The sequence below is a fragment of the Accipiter gentilis genome, chromosome 17 (genome assembly GCF_929443795.1).
Source record: "Accipiter gentilis chromosome 17, bAccGen1.1, whole genome shotgun sequence".
Taxonomy (NCBI): domain Eukaryota; kingdom Metazoa; phylum Chordata; class Aves; order Accipitriformes; family Accipitridae; genus Astur; species Astur gentilis.
Genome location: NC_064896.1, coordinates 29,353,530 through 29,373,292, shown reverse-complemented (window position 1 = coordinate 29,373,292; position 19,763 = coordinate 29,353,530). Strand labels below are relative to the sequence as shown.

The window sequence follows — 19,763 nt, the reverse complement described above, 5'->3', positions numbered from 1 at the left end:
TTTCATCTTTCTTAAAGCTAGAAGCTTCAAAAACTTTCTACCAAGTTGTCCAAGAGAGCATAATGACATCTTTATATTTAACTAAAACTTATGGCTCCTTAAAAATAGACTGAGATCAGGTGTAGTAATTGAATCTATAGTTTTAGTTATAAGCTACCATGTCTGAAGTCAGTTTTGCAAATTTATAAGTTGTAGACCTTATCAAAAGAGTAAACTAGCAATCTAGATCTCTTCAAATCCCAAGCACAGAATCTGATTAGTTTTAAGCATTAGTTCATTCTCCCCATGGAGATATCACTAGAAGGACTTCATATCACAAACACCACACAAAGAATAACATCAAGCAAATAACGGCATGTGCTCAGTACAAGAAAAGACAACTATTTATTTAGCACAGCGAGTTCAGTCATTTAAGCCTTCTCCTTTGACAAATTTGGTTTCAATCTTGCTTCAATTGAGAGAGGTGAATTTGCTCTTCTCAGCCTAGTTCTCGCTGGACTTTTTTTTTTTTTTTCTTTTCTCAAAACGAAACCACTGCACAGCCTGGCACATTAAGGCGAACAGGAGGTGTTTGCTAAGAGGATGTCATTTGCAAGTCAGGACTGAAGCCCCAGCTGCGTGCTTTGGAGCTTGTATGGCATCTATGCTTGGTCTACCTGACTCAAATCAACACTAGACCCACACTTTGAAAAGCGCTACAACACAGTCCAGTATAGTTTAAAAGTGCCTTATTTTAAAGCAAGTAGCCCACACGACTATCCAGGGAGGGGAACAGTAATTTTGAGCTTCTAGCACAAACGGGCACATCGTACATTCAGCAGTTCACTAGCCATACATTCTTTGCACTGAGAAGAAACGAGGACCGAAAAGGAATTCAGGTGCTGCATGGCATGATGCAAATGGCACAAAAAAGACATCACGGACACTTTGTGTGAATGCAGGGGAACAAATGAAGGGTCATCTCCAGGTTGGCTTGTTTTTTCCCTCCCCAGACTGCAGTAATATAAACATATATGTATGTATACATACATATGCAGAATATTCTTCAAGGCAGGGTGGTGTATATACACATACACACACAGACACAGGTGTTTTCCAAACCAAACGGCCAAAGGGGTGGGATCCAGGTAGTGAATCTGGACAGCAGATGGCAATGTTAAGTGATCACAGTAAGTAGAAAATCCCTTACGAACAGGACATAGCACGTTCACTGCCTAGGGAGGGTTCGCGTGTCGTTACATACCCAGATGATGAGCTGCAGTCCCATCACCACCTCTGTGGTGTGTTTCTGAATGAAATTACTGGCCTTGGATCTGAGTGCTCTAAGGGCAGGAGGGGTTGAAGGGGGACAGAAATGGTTAAGGCCCATGTTGGCTGAGAACTGTTTTTCCCCTCTTCTGTTGACAAAGGTTAAGTCACAGAAATAAAAACACTTTAGAAAGTAAAATAGGAGATTCAAATGAAGCACGTGTTTCTTTTTCCTCCCCCTGTATCTATCTGTCCTGGTCAGGGCAGAATAGATAGGCACTGTATCTGTAATGTTGTCACACACTGCTAAAAAAATTAATCATATGCCAGGGCTGAGAGGGAGGGAACAGACAAGACAGGTAGAAGCATCTCTTGAAGACAGTCCTCCCACTTGAAAACCAAAGTCACTGTCTGAAAATCACCACCCTACTTTGCCAAAACATGAATCAGAGCAGGAGTGACCAACTTCCCTTCCTCATGAGCAATCTATGCAAAATTTCTCTACAGCCAAGAGCTTTGTGCTTCAGAGATCTGAGGGAAGAGGAGCCCAGCAATAGCCATCCCCACATCCAAATCCTAGTACTTTGGATACGTTACTCTGTACCCAGTGGGCACAGGTCTCCCAGTCATGGACATCAGGTTCCTGGCAGGACCGCGCTGCAGTTTGCTTCTGGCTTATGCACCCAGATTTCTCTTGTAGGGAACCAGAATGCACGGTTCAGGGTGCAAGCAAGAGCAGGGGGAGCTGGTATGCAATGGGATCTCTCCCCAGTGTGGCAAAAGCGCCCAGGGCACTGTCAGGGTCTGGGGGCTTTGCAGCACTCCCAGATTCTTAGTGTAGATGCAGCAGCCTCACCGCATCCTCTTGCAAAGCCCTGCCACAGTCGCTGCAAGGGAGCTGTGCTGGGACCGCTTCTGATCTGTGTTCTCTCTCACATCTCTGCTTTCCAAATACCTTTCCTATTCCTTTGCTATTGTTTGCCCTTCCCTCTCCACCCCTCAGAAATAACCTCTGAACATTTGCAAAACAGGATGAGGGGAAATCAGTTCTCTAGACAAAAGTGGTATTACAGAAACACCCCACCATGGCCCCTTCTGCTTCAAACCAAATAAATTCTCCAGGCTGCAGGTGACATACTGCTACTAGGAGACACATCCACAATATATGCAAAGAGTGCTTTAAGCTACCAGGATTTCACCTGGGGCTGTAGCACTCGTTCCAAAAACCACTGTGAACCCAGCATGCCCACCCCCTGTCTCTGTACTGGTAAAGTTAGAGGTAGACATTAAACTTCAGCTGCATGCAGCCTGTTGTTCATCAGAAGACAGCATCTGATACTCCCAAAGGCTGTGCACCTTTGGGAATATTTTATGAGCCTTGGGGAAAAGAGCCACAAAGCTCACCATAGGAATGGCCAGGCTGCATCAAAAGACCTTTTCTTTGGGGAAGCCACGTGCATTCAGCAGACCAAATTTAGAGGTAAATAAGACAGACATGAGCCAAGAGAAGAATTGCCAGATCAGGTTATACACACCCACCATCTTATGCAGTAATCTTGCCAGAAGCAGATAGTGCAAAGGCAGTACTGAGGAATGCACACCTTTCTCTGGCCCTGTACCCACTGAATTTATACATCCAGGTTAGTTAAAGATGTATGACTAAGGCTCTTTAACTGAACTCACTCCACTTTGTCACAACCTCTTGCTAATCATCGCTCCAAAACCCTGCCCATTGGCGGCAGCTGCTGCTGAGCTCCAGGCTCTGCAGTTCTGACCCCATCTAAATCTCTGACCGAATTTAAAAACAAAATGCAAGGTCTTTTTTGTAAGACTCTTTTTTGCAGTGGGGCAGCAGCCAAGAGTAATCTAACAGAAACTTTCAGAATAAGATCTGCCCACCCCTTGGTGTTAGGGGAAGGGCATCAGCCAATGCACTAAACACCATCTCTTGTTGCCTACCTTCCTTCTCCCTCTCACAAGGTCTGGATTTAAAGCCAAGGTACTCACCAACACAACCAGGCTGTTCCTGAGGGCTGGGAATTTGTTTCCATTTCCAAAGTGTGAAGGAGTCACAAATCCCTGCTACTGTCATAGGAGAGAGGTAACAAAACCCCCTAGGACAGATGGGCTTCCAGTGCCCTTGAATAGGGTTTCCCTGGTATAAAGCAGGTCAGTGTTATTCTCATGAGGTCCCAGGTCCTCTCTGCCCCTAAAACCAGCTGATGTCTCCCTTTTTTCTACTTTCTCATGTACTGAAAAACCATAGCCTTCAGTGGGGAAAAAAATCAGGGGAAAGGCCTGAGATCCAAAGCCCAAGGAAATGAACAGAAAGAGTCCAGCTGACCTCGAGAGCGTTTGGACTGAGGCCATAGAATCCTGCAAAGCCCAGCCTAACTTTAGGAAATACTAGATCCAAAACAAAGTCTCTTTATCCCCAGACGCTGCCCATATGACCTTGGTGAGCCATGGGATCCCGAAGGCTGCCTGCCAACATGCAAGAAACCAAGCAGATAGCAGCTGCTGCCTGCCCAAGGTTGGCATGGGACTTCACCAGGTATCTCCATGTGCTAACTGCACTGTTGGTCACAGTACAGCCCCTCCGCTCACTCCCCCGCTGGCAGCTCAGCCAGAGAAATGACTTGATGCGACGTCCAAAGTTGCATACTCAGCTCTACCATGCTGCAGTCTCAGCCTCTGCCTGCAGCCAACCTGTTTTCTCTGGGGCACTTTCAAGTTGGGTTCTTAAAAGTGGGTTGATGAGCAGCAGGTACACAAGACACCTATTAGAGATCACTCTTTTCTGTTTGGGTCAAGGGGCTGCCTTTTGCCTGCAATTGCCCAGTGCTTCCCCTGCCCCAGGGGTGATAGATAAACATCAGCCCAACACACAGTGACAGGCAAACTGGGTCTTAGCACTAGGCTCCATCTCCCTTTACATCTTCTTTACCACAACCCAACTTAAAAACAAACCAAGCAGAAACCAAAACACAAAGCAGGGACTCTGGATGGGATGCAGAACAATTTGGACTTGAAAACAGGGGACTGCAAGAGAGGTGGGGGTGTCTCCCAGGGAGGACAGCAGGGGAGGGGAGGGGACACCGTCATTTACACCGATCAGGAGAAGCAGTAATCTATACACAGTGGTATAAGCCAAGATATATTACATGAAAGAACACACTGAGTGCATGGAGTTACCCACACTGGGTCAAACTGGCACAGTTGTCTTGAACAAGACTTTGGAGTTGCAGTTGGTGTTTGTTGTTGACCTATCTAGCTCACTTTATATATATAGATATGTATAGAATTTTTCTGCATGCATTTGTCTCAAAAGGAGCTGTACAGCTGGGTTGGGTTTCTCATCCCCACCCTATCTCGGTCTTCATTTTTTCCGGGCTAGGAATGCCACTCCCACAATCACAGCAAGCGCAGCCACTGCCACTCCTCCGACGATGATCAAGGGCTTCATGTTGTCGAAGATGCTGCCTGGTGACTCCTCAGAGCTGTTTCCCTTGTGGTCAGAGTCAGGGGACTGGCCGGTGGCCTCTTGTGTCTCCGTGGCGGCGGGGCTGGGTTTCAGGTTGCTGTGGTTGTTCACGACGGCAGCATCACCACCTGCCTTCTTGGTGGCAGTGGCAGGAGCAGGCTGCTCTTTGGGGATCTCCTTCTTGTCTGCATTTGTGGCAGGCCCAGGGTTGGGCTTTTCTGGCTTTCCAGAGCTGGGGGCCTTGGCATCAGGTTTGTTTGCACTTCGGACGTTGCCTTTGGAATCCATCCCTATGACTGCTGCGGGTAGCGACCGGACGCCACACGCGTGGGGCTATCCCAGCTCTTCTCCCTTGCCCGGCTGCTGGAGAAAGCAGAGGAGCCACCTGAGCTCAACCCCTTGGAGCAGTTGTCTTGGGATGATTCTCACGCTGGTGGTGTCCTATCTGGACATGATACAGCACCTGGAAGAAGAAGCAGAGCAATGAGAGGTCAGTGAAAGGACAGAGCAAGCCAGTGCCATTCTACCTGGAGGCAACAGAGGAGGACAGAAGACAAAACTGGAAAACTGTTGGCTCGCTCTTTAGAAACTGAGAGTTGTATTCAAAGCATCTACTACAGTGCCTGTACCTGCAAAAACATCAAACAAGTCAGACTGACTATCATCTATGGCTGCCACATCTAGGCTCCGCATGTAATGAAGACAAGTCCATCCTGGCCATGTATGTGAAGCCATTTGTCAGTGACAAGATATACTCATGTCCGAGCAAATAAATACTACTTTTCATTTGCTCACCACAGCTCCTTTCCTCCTGGGTAAGGAGAGAACATTTTGATCACTGGGAAAGCAGATCAATAGCTCCTCCCTGCTTGTATCTCGCTCTCTACCCATCTTTTTGCAGCATTATCCCAAGTTAAGTTTAGGAAGCGGTTAATATGTGGTCTTGTGTGATACTCCCCATCCAGACAGGTACTGCAGAAAAAACAGGATTAGTTCCTCAGTTATCACAGGTATCAGAGCTACAAGGATTATTGCTGTCAGCATTTCTGGTAGAGCTACAGCAAAATAAGGCAAGCGCCACATCCTCAGCTGGTGCGAACCAATGTATTAACTCCAGTGCAACTGCATGAATTTACTGTAAAGCTGGATCTCACAGTGATTGAGAGATCTCGCTCCTGTCTCCTCCTTGCAGTGCATTAGCTGGGCTTGCCTACAGAGTTGAGCAGGACGTCAGATGTACTGCAGGTGATTAGCTGGAGCCATTTTCCCCAGGGAACTGATGAAAGCAGAGAACAGCATAGCCACACCCAGAGAATTCAGTAAATAGACAAAGTGGGCTTCAAAGGGGTATAAAAACACAACAAACCCATCACCCCAGCAAGCCTCGCTAGGCACCAATCTAGGCAGGGTGAGCTGGGAGATGGGGCTCCCATGGCTACACCTCTGCACAATGGGAGGAGAGGAGACAGCTGCTGGGCAGCTTGCCATCAGGCCTCCGATGGCACAGCACCATGTCAACTCTGAGCTTGGGAAATAATGAGTAAACAGGAGGCAGCAGTCAGATCCGAGTCGCCTGCTTTATTACCTCCCCGCTGACCTTCAGCACTGCCAGGAGCCTGCCGAGAGCTTTCTGCCTGCTAAGTGAAATATGAGCTTATTAGCTGTCTGGATTTAGAAATAAAGAGGCTCCTCAAAAACCTCTACAGATAGATGTTTCTTCCAAAGTGGTTCAGAGTGCAGATCACTCCTTTAATGACAGACAGGAAGAATGTCCCAGGGTTGCAGCAATGGTCTGTGCTGCTGACTCTTCTGGGAAACAGGCTAACAAATGTGGTGCTTTAACCTCCATCTAGGAGGAAACGCTGGCCTGGAGGAAACCTACTCACAGAAATGCCAGGTTTGGGTCCAGAGCAAAGCTGGCCAACATATTACAGCTTGGTATAAGATAGGAACTCCCCCCGCTCCTGCTCTCCCTTGTAAGCCGTTGTTTGATGGCCACCATCTTCTCCAATGCCAGTCAACTGGAGTTGACTGAGGGAACTACAGCACCAAAATCATGGAAGTCCATAGCTCTCATGCTATGCTCACCAGGCATGGTGACCGTGATATGCCATATACTGAAAAGGCTGTCCAAAAGGTTGGCAGTTATCCTAGGAGAATAGTCTCAGCTCTTCCTGTAGCATGGAAATGGGACAGGCACTTCCAGTAGGCTTTTCACAGGACCTACCTTACACACCTCCCTTAGAGAGGATAAATTTTAGCTGGGTAGTATTTGCTAAGATGGAGCCTGAAGTTTCCAAAAGATGATCCAAGTTGGCCAGTTTTGAAATAAAACATTGAAAGGTGAGAGGCAGATAATCTGCCCCCAGGGTTTCATAGCCAGTGTTAAGCAGGACAGTTGCTAATCTTCCCTTAGATTTTCAATTCAGCCTAACTCCAAGCTCTTCCCATGGAGAGAAAAAAAAAAAAAAAGAAGAAAAAAAAAATCAAACCAGCCCTTCACTTGTTTAAAAAACAGCAATCAAATTTCCCTAGCAGCTCTATGTGGGACAGAACTACTTTGGGTGTCAAAAAAGCATAGTCTCTTTGACTGCAGCTAAACAATACTTACATTTCTGAGTTTGCGATATTAAACCATTCTGGAAACCCAAAACACCAGCACTGTCCCCTCATGCTTCACTGAAGGTGTATCATACACTTGGGCATCTAGTACCAAACAGTCCCAGATACTCACCAAGCTTCAGACCTTCTCTGTGGCTTGGGACTTGGTAGATAAACATAAGGTCCTGGCCTAGTGCAAGAATATTTTCTTCTCCTTGCTCATTTTGTAATATTTCTGTAGATACCACCTGCCTCACCTTTTCCTTCCTACTGCCTCCAAAGAATATTCATACTGCTCTGCTCAGTAGAAATACTATGTAGATCCAGGGTGGAGGCTGCACACAGTCACTCACAGGACTCTGCTCTTCTGGCTTGGGAGCAATTTATCCTCATTTTACATCTGGCACAATGACGACAAAGAAATAGTAAGTGGAGCCCAAGACTGAAACAGGCTTAGAGGTTAAAGCAGGAAGAGTCAGATTCATCATGTTATAAATATTAAATTACCTGCTTAGTCACTTTGATATCAATTAGCTGGGCTACTCACACACTCTCTAGTATTTGTGCAGTTTTACTGTATGAACTAAGCATTAAACTGCTGCTGCTTTCTCTAGGAAAGCTATGTGCAGCCTACAGAGATGGTAGGGGTAAATCACAGAGGGGGCAAACTGGCCCCTTTGCTGAGAAATGGGGACTCTGTGCAGCTCAGGTACCTCACAGATTATCCACACCCCTCATTGATCAGATCTGGTTTCCAGATTCCTGGAAGCAGGAAAGCTGTTTTTGCTCAGAGCCTACACTGTGCCATAGAGCCTTGTCCCACATCCATGCCCTGCACTGCTACAAACAGCTCATTAAAGAATTTCTTGATTTCTAAGTGTATTTCCACTAAAAGCAATGCAAGCCCCTCATGCAGATTAGAAAAGGTTTTAAAAGATGTAGAAACCAAGCTAAGCCAAAAATCAGTATCAGCAGTTCTTAAGCATCCATGTGAAAGGGCTTTCTGTCAGTGGCTTTCCACCACTGGAACTAGCCACAGAATTGTCCAGCATCTCTCCAGGCCCTTTGGCTTGGTTGAGCTGATGCTGTCAAACACTGCACCTGAGAAGCTCAAGCACCCTTTCTGACCCCAAAGGCTGCAGCACAACTACCAGAGCCACTGGCTGGGTTTGCATCATGCTGGCTTGCAGCCATCTGTGCTGCCCTCTTCCTCCTCCTCTTGACCCAGGGTACTCTTAGCAGCATCCTCTTCCATCATAGTACTTAACCTTCTTCTGTACGTTATTAGCTACATCCCAGTCAGACTACCTACCTTAGGTATCATCCCCTCTTTCCTTTTGCTCTCCTTCCCCTTTCCAGTCCTGTGCTTTCAAGGGCATGAGCATGTGCTCATCTTTAAGCACTTCTGTGTCCCACAGAGTGCAAAGAAAGATGCTTTCCTCATTTTCAAAAACTAAGCCTGCACATACAGATGTGATGGTTTTTCCCCCCCCAGTCCTTTGTCTCATCCTCTTCCCTCCTTCCATCACACAAAGTTTTTTTTCTAATGGCCTGTTTCTCCACCTTTGCCTTCTTCTTTATAGGTCCTCACATCTATTTATTCCTCCCTTCTCTTTCCTCCTCAGTTGCTGTCTCTGCCTGTCTACCCATTCCTCCCCCTCCCAGCTCCCTCTCTGCCTCCCACACAGACAGCAGCACTTGAGAATAAGGTTTTTCGAGAAAGAGGCTTCCTTCCCTCCCTCCTTCCCCCCCCCCATGCTATTTTCTTTGTTTAACAATCTGTGCCTTTTCAGGGAGGTTTTCACTTGCCAGCAGCTAACCAGCTCTCTCCCAGGCTGGGAAGAGGGAGCAGAGATCACAAAACCAGTGATCAAAGACGAAAAGAAAAGCCCTCACCCTCCAAATTCCTGCTGCTGCAAAAAGCGGCACACAAACACCACAGCCCTCCTGGGATGCTTCTGGTTGTTGCAGCTCTCAAGGTCAGTGCAGACTCACCAGTGCAACAAGCTGGCCCCAGCCAAAGCAACAGGGCAGACATAAGGAACAGCTTTCCTTGGCTCCCTGAAGGGCACCTTTTCTGCCTCACCCCCCCAGCAAATTAGAAAATACATCTATTCATCTGTCTCCTGTGTGCGCAGATGAAAGCCGCATCAATCCTGTGCTGAATGGAGCAGATGAGTCATTGCTTTATCGTAACATATCACTGTTAGAAGGTCCTCTTCCTTCTGCAGAGACCAGCCCCATCCCCCAGCCCTATAATCTTCCCCCCAGTTTCAAGTTGGAAGGAAAAGCCAGCAGCTTTGCAAGACTGAGCATCTGCTACAGCGTTTTGGGGTCTGGGGCGCAGCTTCTCGCTGCACCCCACAGATGTTTGTAGGGTCACAGCAGTGCTGAGCACGGGGCTCATACGCAGGGTTTTTCCCTCCTTCCTGAAAAGCAGACCATTTCCATTGGGTCCTCAACTGCCACACTGACAGCAAGAAAGAATTCAACTAACACAGCGGGGTTATGTATCTGAATTTATACTTGCAACAAAGGTCCATCCAGACACTCCAGGTGTCCTCCAGCTGAAAACAGCAGTCTCCAGAATAGCTACTGACCATCTCTGACCTATAGCAACGCAGTGCAGAAAGAGCCAGAGATGGCAGAAGAGACCTTGTATATCCTCAAATCATCTTCCTTACCCCCTAATCTCCCCTTCACTTTGTCATTCCCACCTGGCTGGAAAAAAGGCGTGAAAGTTTTCCTTTTTGGGGCAAAGAGGAGAGTTATAAGTACCAAAGCCCCATTCACTTCAGTAGCATGGCCTGTGTTGGCTTTTGGGCAAAGAATTAAATGGGTCCCTATTACTAGGCAAGCATTAATGCTTCTTCCTGCCTCAACTCCACTATCAGCCCCCGAACCCCTTAGACTGAAGCAGTTGAACCATGGCAAAGACCATCCCACAACCCTGCACTGCTTGAGCCAGGCGTGGTAGCAGTCTGCTTAATTCCCATGGGCTGGGGACAGAGGTCATCTGCAAGGAGACAAGGTACACAACAAAGCCTGCTCTCAATTCCCTTTGAAAGGACATAGCTGGAAGTCAGTGAGAGCTGAAAGCACTCAGCAGTGCTGGAGGAGATGGCTTGTGCCCCTCAGGAGCAGGCCCCTCCTTCCTGAAGCTAAGGGAGGACTTTGAACCTGAGAACACAACACCCAACACAGTCATCCTCATATTCTTCAGTCAATCGCTCTTACACCACCACAGTGAAAGGTTTTCAGTGTCATGGAGGAAGAACATACACTGAATACCGATTAATTGCAGGTCCCTTCAGCAGGTTCTGTCTCAGCTGGCACACTTGCATTTGGTCATTTAAGACCAAACTAGCTTTCTAAGGGACAGAAAATGGCCCTCTTCTCAGACAGCTTCCCTTTGGTGACTGCAATTTGCACCTGCCAAAACTGGCTCACAGGATTGAATTACCATCACAGATTCAGGCGCCGGCACCAGCTGGTGAAGAGCAGGTAATTTTAGACTTAAGTCTGCAGATTTTGTTCCTGTGGCAGTCTGTGCACACAAACAGAAAATTAGAATTGGGCCGCTTCAGAGAGGCACCTGAAAACAATAACTTCCTGAAAAAGGGAAAAACTAAAACCAAAAAAGAAGTAGTGTTCTGACCACAAAAGGTAAGCCAGCTATGAGCTGAAGTGACCGGGACCAGGCTTTTAGAAATTGGGGGTGTTACTGGGGGTATCGAGTGCTGCCACAGGCTTCCTACATGACCTTTGCATGTCACAAACTCTCCCCTTGAGTGGAAATCAATACGATACAGGGCGCTGAACTCACCAACACAAGACCCTCAGATGCAAGACAGCATGCTCATATGGAGTATTACCATCACCAGAGAAGTCTTAACTGAAGTGGTCAGAGGAAAATCAGCTGGAGCACACAGCTAAGGTGAGTTCATGACATGCTGAGGAAAGTGCCAAGTAAAAGGTAGCTTGTTCTGACAGATTTAGGCTTCTCCAAAGGGGTCTGAGGTTACTGGCCACAGGGCAATGCCAGTTCATTGCCACTTGTCATTTTATGGCAAAAGAAAAAATAGGCTGCAATCAAGCACATTGCCCTGGAGAAGTGATAATTTCAGAGAGCCATCGGCATAGGGTTTGGGGTGTCCCTCCTAAGATCCTGAGGCTTAAGACCATTCTCGCATCCCTTTTTTCTTCCAAAGATTAGCAAATCTCTCCATGCACCAAAGTGGCTTGGAAGAGAGTTAAGAAAAGGACAGACTGTGAGCATGGGCTGAAATGAGCAGACTGCAGAGGGAGTGCAAGTGCTGGCTAGCTGAACTGAACATCATGTAAGAAACCATCAAAACCCATAAAAAAAATAAGCAGGATTTGTCCCTCCACAGCTGCTAGCTGAAAGCAGGGCTGGAATCACACTTCTGAGTTATTTTAGGGTGGAAATGAGAATCAACTTGCTGACTCACAGCCAGGCTAGCCCTACTTTTCCCCTATGGTATTCACCTTAAAAAAAAAAAAGTCAGTGGCTCAAATGGAGCACCTCCACTGTCCTTTGAGGATATCTGCCCATCAAAGAGTTTGTATCAGTCACCAGGGCATCCCACCACTTCTGGAAACCCAAGGAGAATTATCAGTCAGTCATGTCGTTTCATTTATGTAGCTCTGCTTCCTTTTAGTATCTGTTCACGCAAGCTGTTCGGTATCTTCTGTCTCTGCCTTCCTTTCATTTGGCCACAGAAGCCCAGTTTCATCAGTCTGATCTTCTGAGATGCGGTCTTCCATTTCTGCAGTTGCTCCTGCAGCCTTGCCCCTGCTCCAGGCTGAACTCCTCAAGCGCCTGGCCAGACTCAGACCCAACAGTTTAGATTGAACATCCCCCTATCTCTTCTGGAAACACCTTGCCCAAGATCCTAGGATCCCATTCACCTCTTCCATGCAGACAGCTCATCCTTAGCCTGCAACCAAGCCGGACGGCTGGTGCGGCATAGGGAAGGAATAAACAGTGACTGATTTGTGGGAGGCTGAGCTCATGCAGCAGCTGTGCTCAGTGGGAAAAGACGAGGCCTCATTTTCCACCTTGCTCATTAACTTGCGCACACAACAGATAGACCTTTGCTCTCCATAAAGAAATACCGGTCTGTGCCAAAGGTGGCTGAACTGTTTTTCACTGGCACAGCAGAGGGAGATCCTTCCCCTGCACTCTACCCATCCCACGGGTGCTGGCCAACAGTGGTCATTACAGCTGGTCAGGCTATTCATGCTGGAGAGGGCTTGCATGTGGCATTAGTGAAAAGAGATCAATGGTACGCAAAGCCTAATTTATTCCCCCACCCCACTGAAGTGGGGAGCTGCTGATGGCTCCAAGGGTGTCAATGCTTAGGCTCTCGACCTTCTTGTCCAACCACTAAGTAATGCAGCTTGGAGGACCAGACACTGTCCTTTGGAAAGTGTCCTCAGGGGTCTGTGCCTGTTTCCTCTGCCGTATGGCGAGTGATCCATCAGGGCTGTAAAGATTTGTGTTCAGTCCCCTGCCCCAACCCAGTCTCCTTCTGCAACTGAGCAGCGTATTTTGTTTCCCAGTGCTTCAACTCCCCATTTCCAATGGGGACAAATAGCAGTTCTCCCCCTTTCTGAGCTGCTGGGGGAATAAACACGTTAAAGGCAGTGAGATGCCAGGCAAGCACCTGAGGTAAGTGACAGCAGAGTAGTCTGACTAAGCCTTTCCCCCCCATCTCCAAGAAGTGCTGTGAAGACAGATGAGGTAATGCAGTGCCTCTCAGTATTGTCATAAATATTAAAACAGCTTTACATAAGGAGCTTGTGTTCGTTCAGCTGCTGTGGGCAGCTCCCCAAGGAGGATTTTAGCTCCCTTACAGTCTATTTTGGCCTCCCCACCCCTGACGCAATGCACAGTAAATGTGATAAAACACAATGCAAGCAGGAGTTGCTTGTGGTAGGTGCCTTTAAACAGCCTCAGTGCACCAGGATCAGGCTGTGCTGGGAGACTGCTGTGTTTGCCAGCCTTCCCAAAGCCAAGCCTTGGAGACAGCAGCACCAAGTTACAGCAACCACTGTTGACCCACTTCACGCTGATGAGATATTTATGAATCCTTTTCCCAATCTGTTGTTTGCTACTCCCCACATCCCTCCTCCCCGGCCCTGGATTAAACGCTTCCCTCTCAAACAAGCCCTTTGAATCTTGATGTGGAGAGAGTCAGATGCTGAAAGTATTTTAACAGGCAGCAGCAGCAGCTTCAAATTGCTGCCACAGGGGGACATTTGCCAGCAAAGCCTCCGCTCCACGGTTGCGTCAGTGCTGCGGCTGCACCAAGACCCAACGCTCTCATTGCCTGTCCAGCTGGTGCTGCCAAGGACCAGAAGTGCCCCCCACACAGCCCCCAGAACGTGGCCAGCCTTGCAGGACCCTACCCCTCATTCCCTGTGCCACCGAGACATGTCACCTCTCTCCTAGCCTGGGTGATGCATCAGTGTTCAGAAGTTGGGTTATACCTGGCACCAAGGCAAGGTGTGGGAACAGGACAGGCTCCTGTAGCCCAGCAAAATAGGCTTTGTCTTGCATATGCAAAGGGAATGGCTGTGGGATGCAGCCCCTGGGCACACCAGTGGGCCACCAACTGCACAGAGATGGGGCAAAGTCCCAGCTTACAACAGAGGTGCCAGTGTCCTCTCCAGAGGCTGCCCTGCCACAGCCCAGCCACGTTCTCCGTACAGGTGACACAGCATTTCGGAGACCTGCAGCCAGCCCCGATACGCCCCCCCCACCAGCACGAGCCCAGAAAAAGGCTAAATAGCCTTTTTCTACATTATGACTTCTGCAGGAGATGACATCTGAGCCAAGTGTCACATCTGCAAGCCACACTTGTCCTGACCCCAAAGATCTCTCTGGGATGGATGTGGCAGACATTTTATTCTCGGAGAGATGGAGGCGACATTGCAGAGACACACGCCATACTCCTGCCAGGGGCTTTACTTTTGTTCTTTTCTTTTTTTGAGCCCCAAAACACAGCTCTAACCTACACTGTTCAAGCACTCTGCCTGTACACAGCAAGAACATACTCCACATTTTTGTTCTGTTATCTTCTCTCACCCCGTGTAAAAATAAAGCAATAAGAACCATGAGAAAAGGTAAACCTGACTGACTCTGCCCTTAAGCCCGCAGCATCGAAGGAAGGACAGCTTGCTGCTATTTCACCCTGCCCTTCAGCAGACCCACAGTGAGCTCCCGTTGCACGTTTCCTGCTGCACCACCCGCAAAAGCTCCTTCCAGGGCACCTCACGGGCACAAACCCGGCCACCTCTGCAGCAAGCCAGGCTGAAAAGCACTTGCAGTTCACTTCAGCTTCCTGCCCACAGCTCTATTAAAAATAGACAGGCTGCTGCCAAAAAACCCCAGCCAAGCCCACTCCTTCCCTCCTGCATCAGAGTGCTCACCACACGCAGTCCCAAAGGGGCAACTCGTCACCCAAACTCAGCGTTGCCTGGCACCCTGCGCTAGTACGGACACAAAACCAACACAAACCTCCTTCTCATGCCTTGGCTTACTGCTGCCCCAAAACATAGCAGAAATCAGCAAAGCGTTACCACAACAGCCTGGGGAAATAGAAGATTTAATCTCAAACTCTCCAGTGGTGCCAATCACATGCCCTGACTGATGTCCATAAGGGTGGGCACCGAGTTACACCAGCATGGACCCGTCAGCAAGAGAAGTCACACCTGGCAAGGCTGTACAACCTGCCTGGTCACCGGCTCAGGTGCCACCAGCCCTCGCCACGCAGCTGGACCAGCTACGCTCTCAGCCACAGTTTACAGCAAAACCGCTTCTAGAATTAAAAAGAATCTGAAAATACTGTGCTGAAATTAGGTTGGAAATATCTTTCTGCTGCAAAGCCTGGCTTCTCAGGATCGTAACACAGTGCAGGGTCCCCCAAAAGGGGACTGTCATAACTAAAACAATTTCAGAGCACCTCACTTCGCTGTGCTGTCCTAGCTTTAATCCTGGGTCCGAGCCCCCCTCAGACATGGAATCAAATACTCTTTTTTCCACTTGATAGTTCCTTTTTTTGTAGTGGAACAAGACTGTAGCTTTTACCCTTCAAGAATCACAAGGTGTTAGATCTTAAGCCTCTCCCCGACAGGACTGAGCATCACTCACCCCACGACAGAAATTTAGGGGAACAAAGGAAAGGGATTTCAGCCAGGATTACTTTTTTCCATGGCAGCTATTTGGCAGGACACCAGACTGAAGCACTGGAGTAGTTTCAACGGGGGGCGATTCAGGAGGTGCAGCGGAAGGTGTGCACAGGCAGCAACGTGAACCACAGAGCCTTAACCCACAAGCGTGACATCTCGCAGGCAGGCACGGGCAGATATCTGGGTGTACCCTGCATCCCAGACTGCTGTGCCACCCCTGCATCCTACCCTGGGCACCTCCTCCCTTCTTGGTTTTTGCCACACTCAGCATTTCGCAAACACACTCATTTTATTTCTTTATAATGCTTTTCCAGCCCTCCCAGAGCCAGTGATTCAATACCAGCAGCTCCGTGGCACTGGGGACAACTTGCTGCACCGAAAGGTGGCACGTCCCTTCCTGGGGACAGGCTGGCACCTCCCGTGAGATCAGAAAGCAGGGCACCAGAGCCCAAAAGCCCCAGCAGAAGCTGGCCTAGCAGCCTCCTGTTGCAGCCCTGCTACTGAAAAGGTAATTATCACCCTTCCAACCACAGCTTCATAGCTCAGCATCTGCGACACCCCCTCCTCTATCACGTGGAGGTCTGCGTCGCTTTCAGCTCTGCTCAGCCATTCTCCCAGAGAGCTCCTTGCTCCAGAAGCGAGGTTACTGCCACCCCCAAAATGCTCAGGTCTCCCCAGGGAACAGGCAAGTCATTCCCCACAACATCCAGCCTAACACCCAGGCTGGGGCCACAGAGCAGGTCTCAGTTCTCTGCTCAGCGTTGGGTCTGCAACGCCATCTCAGGAATAATGTTGTGGCAGGGTCAGAAAGGGTTTCATGCCTCCTTTCTGCCTCTTAGAGAAGGGTGTACAACTCACTCCTTTCCACCACAAAGCTCTACTCTTTACACTGAGCCTGCCAGCTCTTGGGAAACTGCCTTAGCCAAGAGGGCAGATGTTTCCAATTCGGGGTGCTGCTCCCCAAGAAGCTAGGAACTACCACCCAGAGGCAGAAGGTTGATTTCCTTTCTAACAGATCAGTGCTTTTAGGGCCCCTTCCTGACAGTCAGCAAGTTCTGTATCTCTCAAATGCAACAGCCACAAGCAAAAAAGATGAGGGAGGATCATCTCTGACACAGTAAAATAGCCCCAACCACTGCAGTAAGCAGCAGCAGATTTAACAGCCCTCTTCAGCTTACGGGCATCCCAACTAATCCATCCCTTCTGATCGATGCAGAACTGCACCAGGCTCTTGTGCCATCACCCTCCCTCAAGGGCTCAGCTGTGGCTGGCAAAAAGATTAGAGAGGCAATTCCGCATGTGCAGAGCCAGGTCCCAAATCTGACAGCCCACAGATCTGCAGGCACCAGCCTGAAAACTGTTGCTTTGCAGCTGAAATATAAGAAGCCACTGCAGGCAGACGAGGGACTAATTCAACACAAGGCAGTAACCTTCCAGGGAGGCTCCTGGCATGCTCTGGGGTAAAGCCCCTCACTTACTTTGTATAGCAAAACCAGGGTGCTCGGTCTCTCTCCCTGCAGAAAGCTGGAGAGGATCTGGGGGAAGGATGGCCGACGCACCTCCAGCACAGAAATGCTTGCTCAGAGCTCCATCCCTCCCATCTGCCTGTCCCCATGCCCAACCAAGGATGGGGAGAGTGTGCCAGGGTGTTCGCCAGCCCCCAGTCCTGGCAGCCTGCCAGCGGAGGGGATGGATGCAGAGGGACAAATATCCGCATTTAGGGGAATTCTAGATTTTCTTCCCCTGTCCTGCCACAATATCACAGGGTTAGAGGCTGGTGTTGGGCACCGTGGCTGAGAAAGGAAAGATGGAAAACGCTGAAGGTCAAACCCGTGAAGGTCAGACTTTTGGAGGTCAGTCCTGAGATGGAGCAGGAAACTCAATCCAGCGTAGTCCATCCTCCCTCTCCCGACAGCATCCTGCCCAAGCCCCACCCAGGAAAACGGGGCTGCAACACGGAGGGCTTCCTCCTCTTGCCCCTATGCCAAAGTTTTGCCAGGCTGACCTCGATTCAAGAATAAAAATCCTATTCCTCCCCTACCCAACCCCATCAGTAGCTACCAGATGGTCAGAGAACTAAGCAGGAAGAGGGACCAAGTCAACAGGTCTCTGCAAATGTACAGGGCACAGATGAACATAGATGTGCAGAGAGGCAGGGACATCAGACTGAAAAGCCCAAGACATCCTCCCCCTCATGCATTTCATCCCTGGGAACACACACCTTGAAAGAGCAGCCCTGGTTTGGTGTTCTCTTCCCTCCTGTTCATTTGGTGCTATCTTCTCCCTGTAGCTTAAAATAGGCACTATTGCCTCTGTCATCTCTCTCCATTTTGAATTTTTGGGGGGCAGATTTCCCTTTGCGAGCTCCTTTCCAGCACAAGGCAGGGGTCATATCAAAGGATATCCCTTTGATATCAAAGCCCCCCTGCTTCACTGAATAACCCTCAGCTCCTTCCTTGGTGAAGGCTCACAGCCAGGGCTGCTGGCTGTTCCGAGCTGTGCTTGCCTCCCGCCTCGGGATTGACAGCAATTAAACAGAGGCATTAAACCCATCCAGAGTGAAGGGTAAACAAATACCACCGCCCGTGCAGACAGGAGAGGAAACGCAGCTGGAAACCTGATCAAACCCTTTCAGGGAGGTGTACAGGCTTTCCTGCCAAGGCTGGAATGTTTCAGCTGGGAATGCCGCTTCCCCTCCGCCCTCCCGGCCGCCCCGTTTCCGGCACATGGCCGGCTCCACTTCTCCATGCTCAGAGCCGTTTTGCCTCCAGACCCCTTCTGCCAAAAAAAAAATTAAAAAATAAAAATCAAACCCAGCTCTCTATCCCAGGGCTGCTGCTTCCCCCTCGCTGAAGCCCGGTGGCAGTTGGCAGTGGCCAGCCCAGCTCGGATCAGGGAAGCACAGCACATCCCGCAAAGGCAGCCGAGGAGATCGCAGGTACGGGGAGGCAGCGGGCAGGCAGCAGGCAGGCAGGCTCCCACGCACTTGGTGTTTGCAAAAATGCCTTCTCTGGCTGCCTGACCTTCAGGGAACAGAAGAGGGGATTTGGGGTGGGAAGGGAGCTGCTCGGGGCCAGCCATCCTCATGGCGCTCGTTGTTTTGGGTTAAAGAAAAAACACTGTCGCCTATTAACAGGGAGAGCTGCGTGGGTACGTGCTCCCGAGCCTGCCGGCGTGGCAGCCCCCGGCCTCCATCCCAGGCAGCTGTGAGGAGGCAGACACTCACCTTGACCAGGTAGATCCGCGTCTCTATTTCGCCATGTCACCTTGAGCAGGAACGCTGCACGTCGCTCCGCTGATAGCTAGGGACCCCCGGCAGCTCTGCCCCCTCGTCCCCCCGGCATGCACGGAGGAAAGCAGCAGCCCTTACCTTCTGTCCTCCGGCTGAAGGAGTCACACCTTGGGAGCTGGCTCTTGCGCAGAGAGGAGGGAGGGAGGCAGATGGGGGGGGGGGGGGAACTTGGGAGTTTCCCACAATGCACCTCTGCAGACCGCATGAAGATGGAGAGCAGGGGAAGGGGGGGCTGACAGCGCTCCAATCCGGAGGGAAGGGCTGGGACCTTTGGGGGGGGTGGACAGGATGCCCGGGGGGGCCAGCAGGGTGGTTAAGGCAGGCCAGCTGCATCTCCATATCTCCTGTTATTTGGGGCCGAGCCATGGCTTGCTGGCTCTGCGATTCGGGGCTGTCCCTGCAGCACTGAGCCCTCTGCCTGCTCCTCCAAAGCCTGCCCGGTTTGCAGCAATTATAGTGAACATAGCCACAAAGGAGAGGGGGGAACACACAGGGGAAAATGGGAGGGAGGCCAGCCTGATAAATTGGGATGCTTGTGTGTAGACAAGAGGAAAAAGGGAGTATGCCCCCCCACCCCAGGATAAGGGGTCTCTGAGCACGACAATCCCCCAGCAGTGAGTTAAGGAGCGGCAACCTGTCTTGCCAAGGAGAAGCTCTGCACGGCAGAGGGAGAAAGCTAAAGTGATGTGCCTTCAGGTAGATTTGTGCCAGCTCTGCTTCCCTTCTCCCCAAACCCTCCCTTGTCCCAGCGGGCCAGGGTCTGACTCACCTTCCAAAAGTCCTGCAAGGTCCGTGAGGGGCTGCGGGCAGCCCAAGGCCAGCTCGGAGCTGGGCACACAGCCCAGGTCCCGCTGCGGAGCTCTGTCAGACATCCAGCCAGGCTGTGCCAGACACACAGCCTCCTCTTTAGCCAGACCGGTG

The 19,763-nt window shown here is 49.8% G+C and overlaps 1 protein-coding gene across 2 annotated transcripts; it reads right to left on the bottom strand.

Annotated features, from left to right (window-relative positions):
• Nucleotides 1-365: 365 nt before the first annotated feature.
• CEND1 (cell cycle exit and neuronal differentiation 1) lies at nt 366-19,025 on the bottom strand. Of its 2 annotated transcripts, none has more exons than XM_049820835.1 (2): nt 18,921-19,025; nt 366-5,195 (listed from the first exon to the last, which is right to left on the bottom strand). In XM_049820835.1, the coding sequence occupies exon 2, from the start codon at nt 5,018-5,020 to the stop codon at nt 4,628-4,630; it is 393 nt and encodes a 130-aa protein (XP_049676792.1). In that variant the 5' UTR covers nt 5,021-5,195; nt 18,921-19,025; the 3' UTR covers nt 366-4,627. The 2 variants fall into 2 exon arrangements, with proteins under 2 accessions (XP_049676792.1, XP_049676791.1); XM_049820834.1 differs by lacking the exon at nt 18,921-19,025 and adding an exon at nt 18,777-18,912.
• Nucleotides 19,026-19,763: the final 738 nt, after the last annotated feature.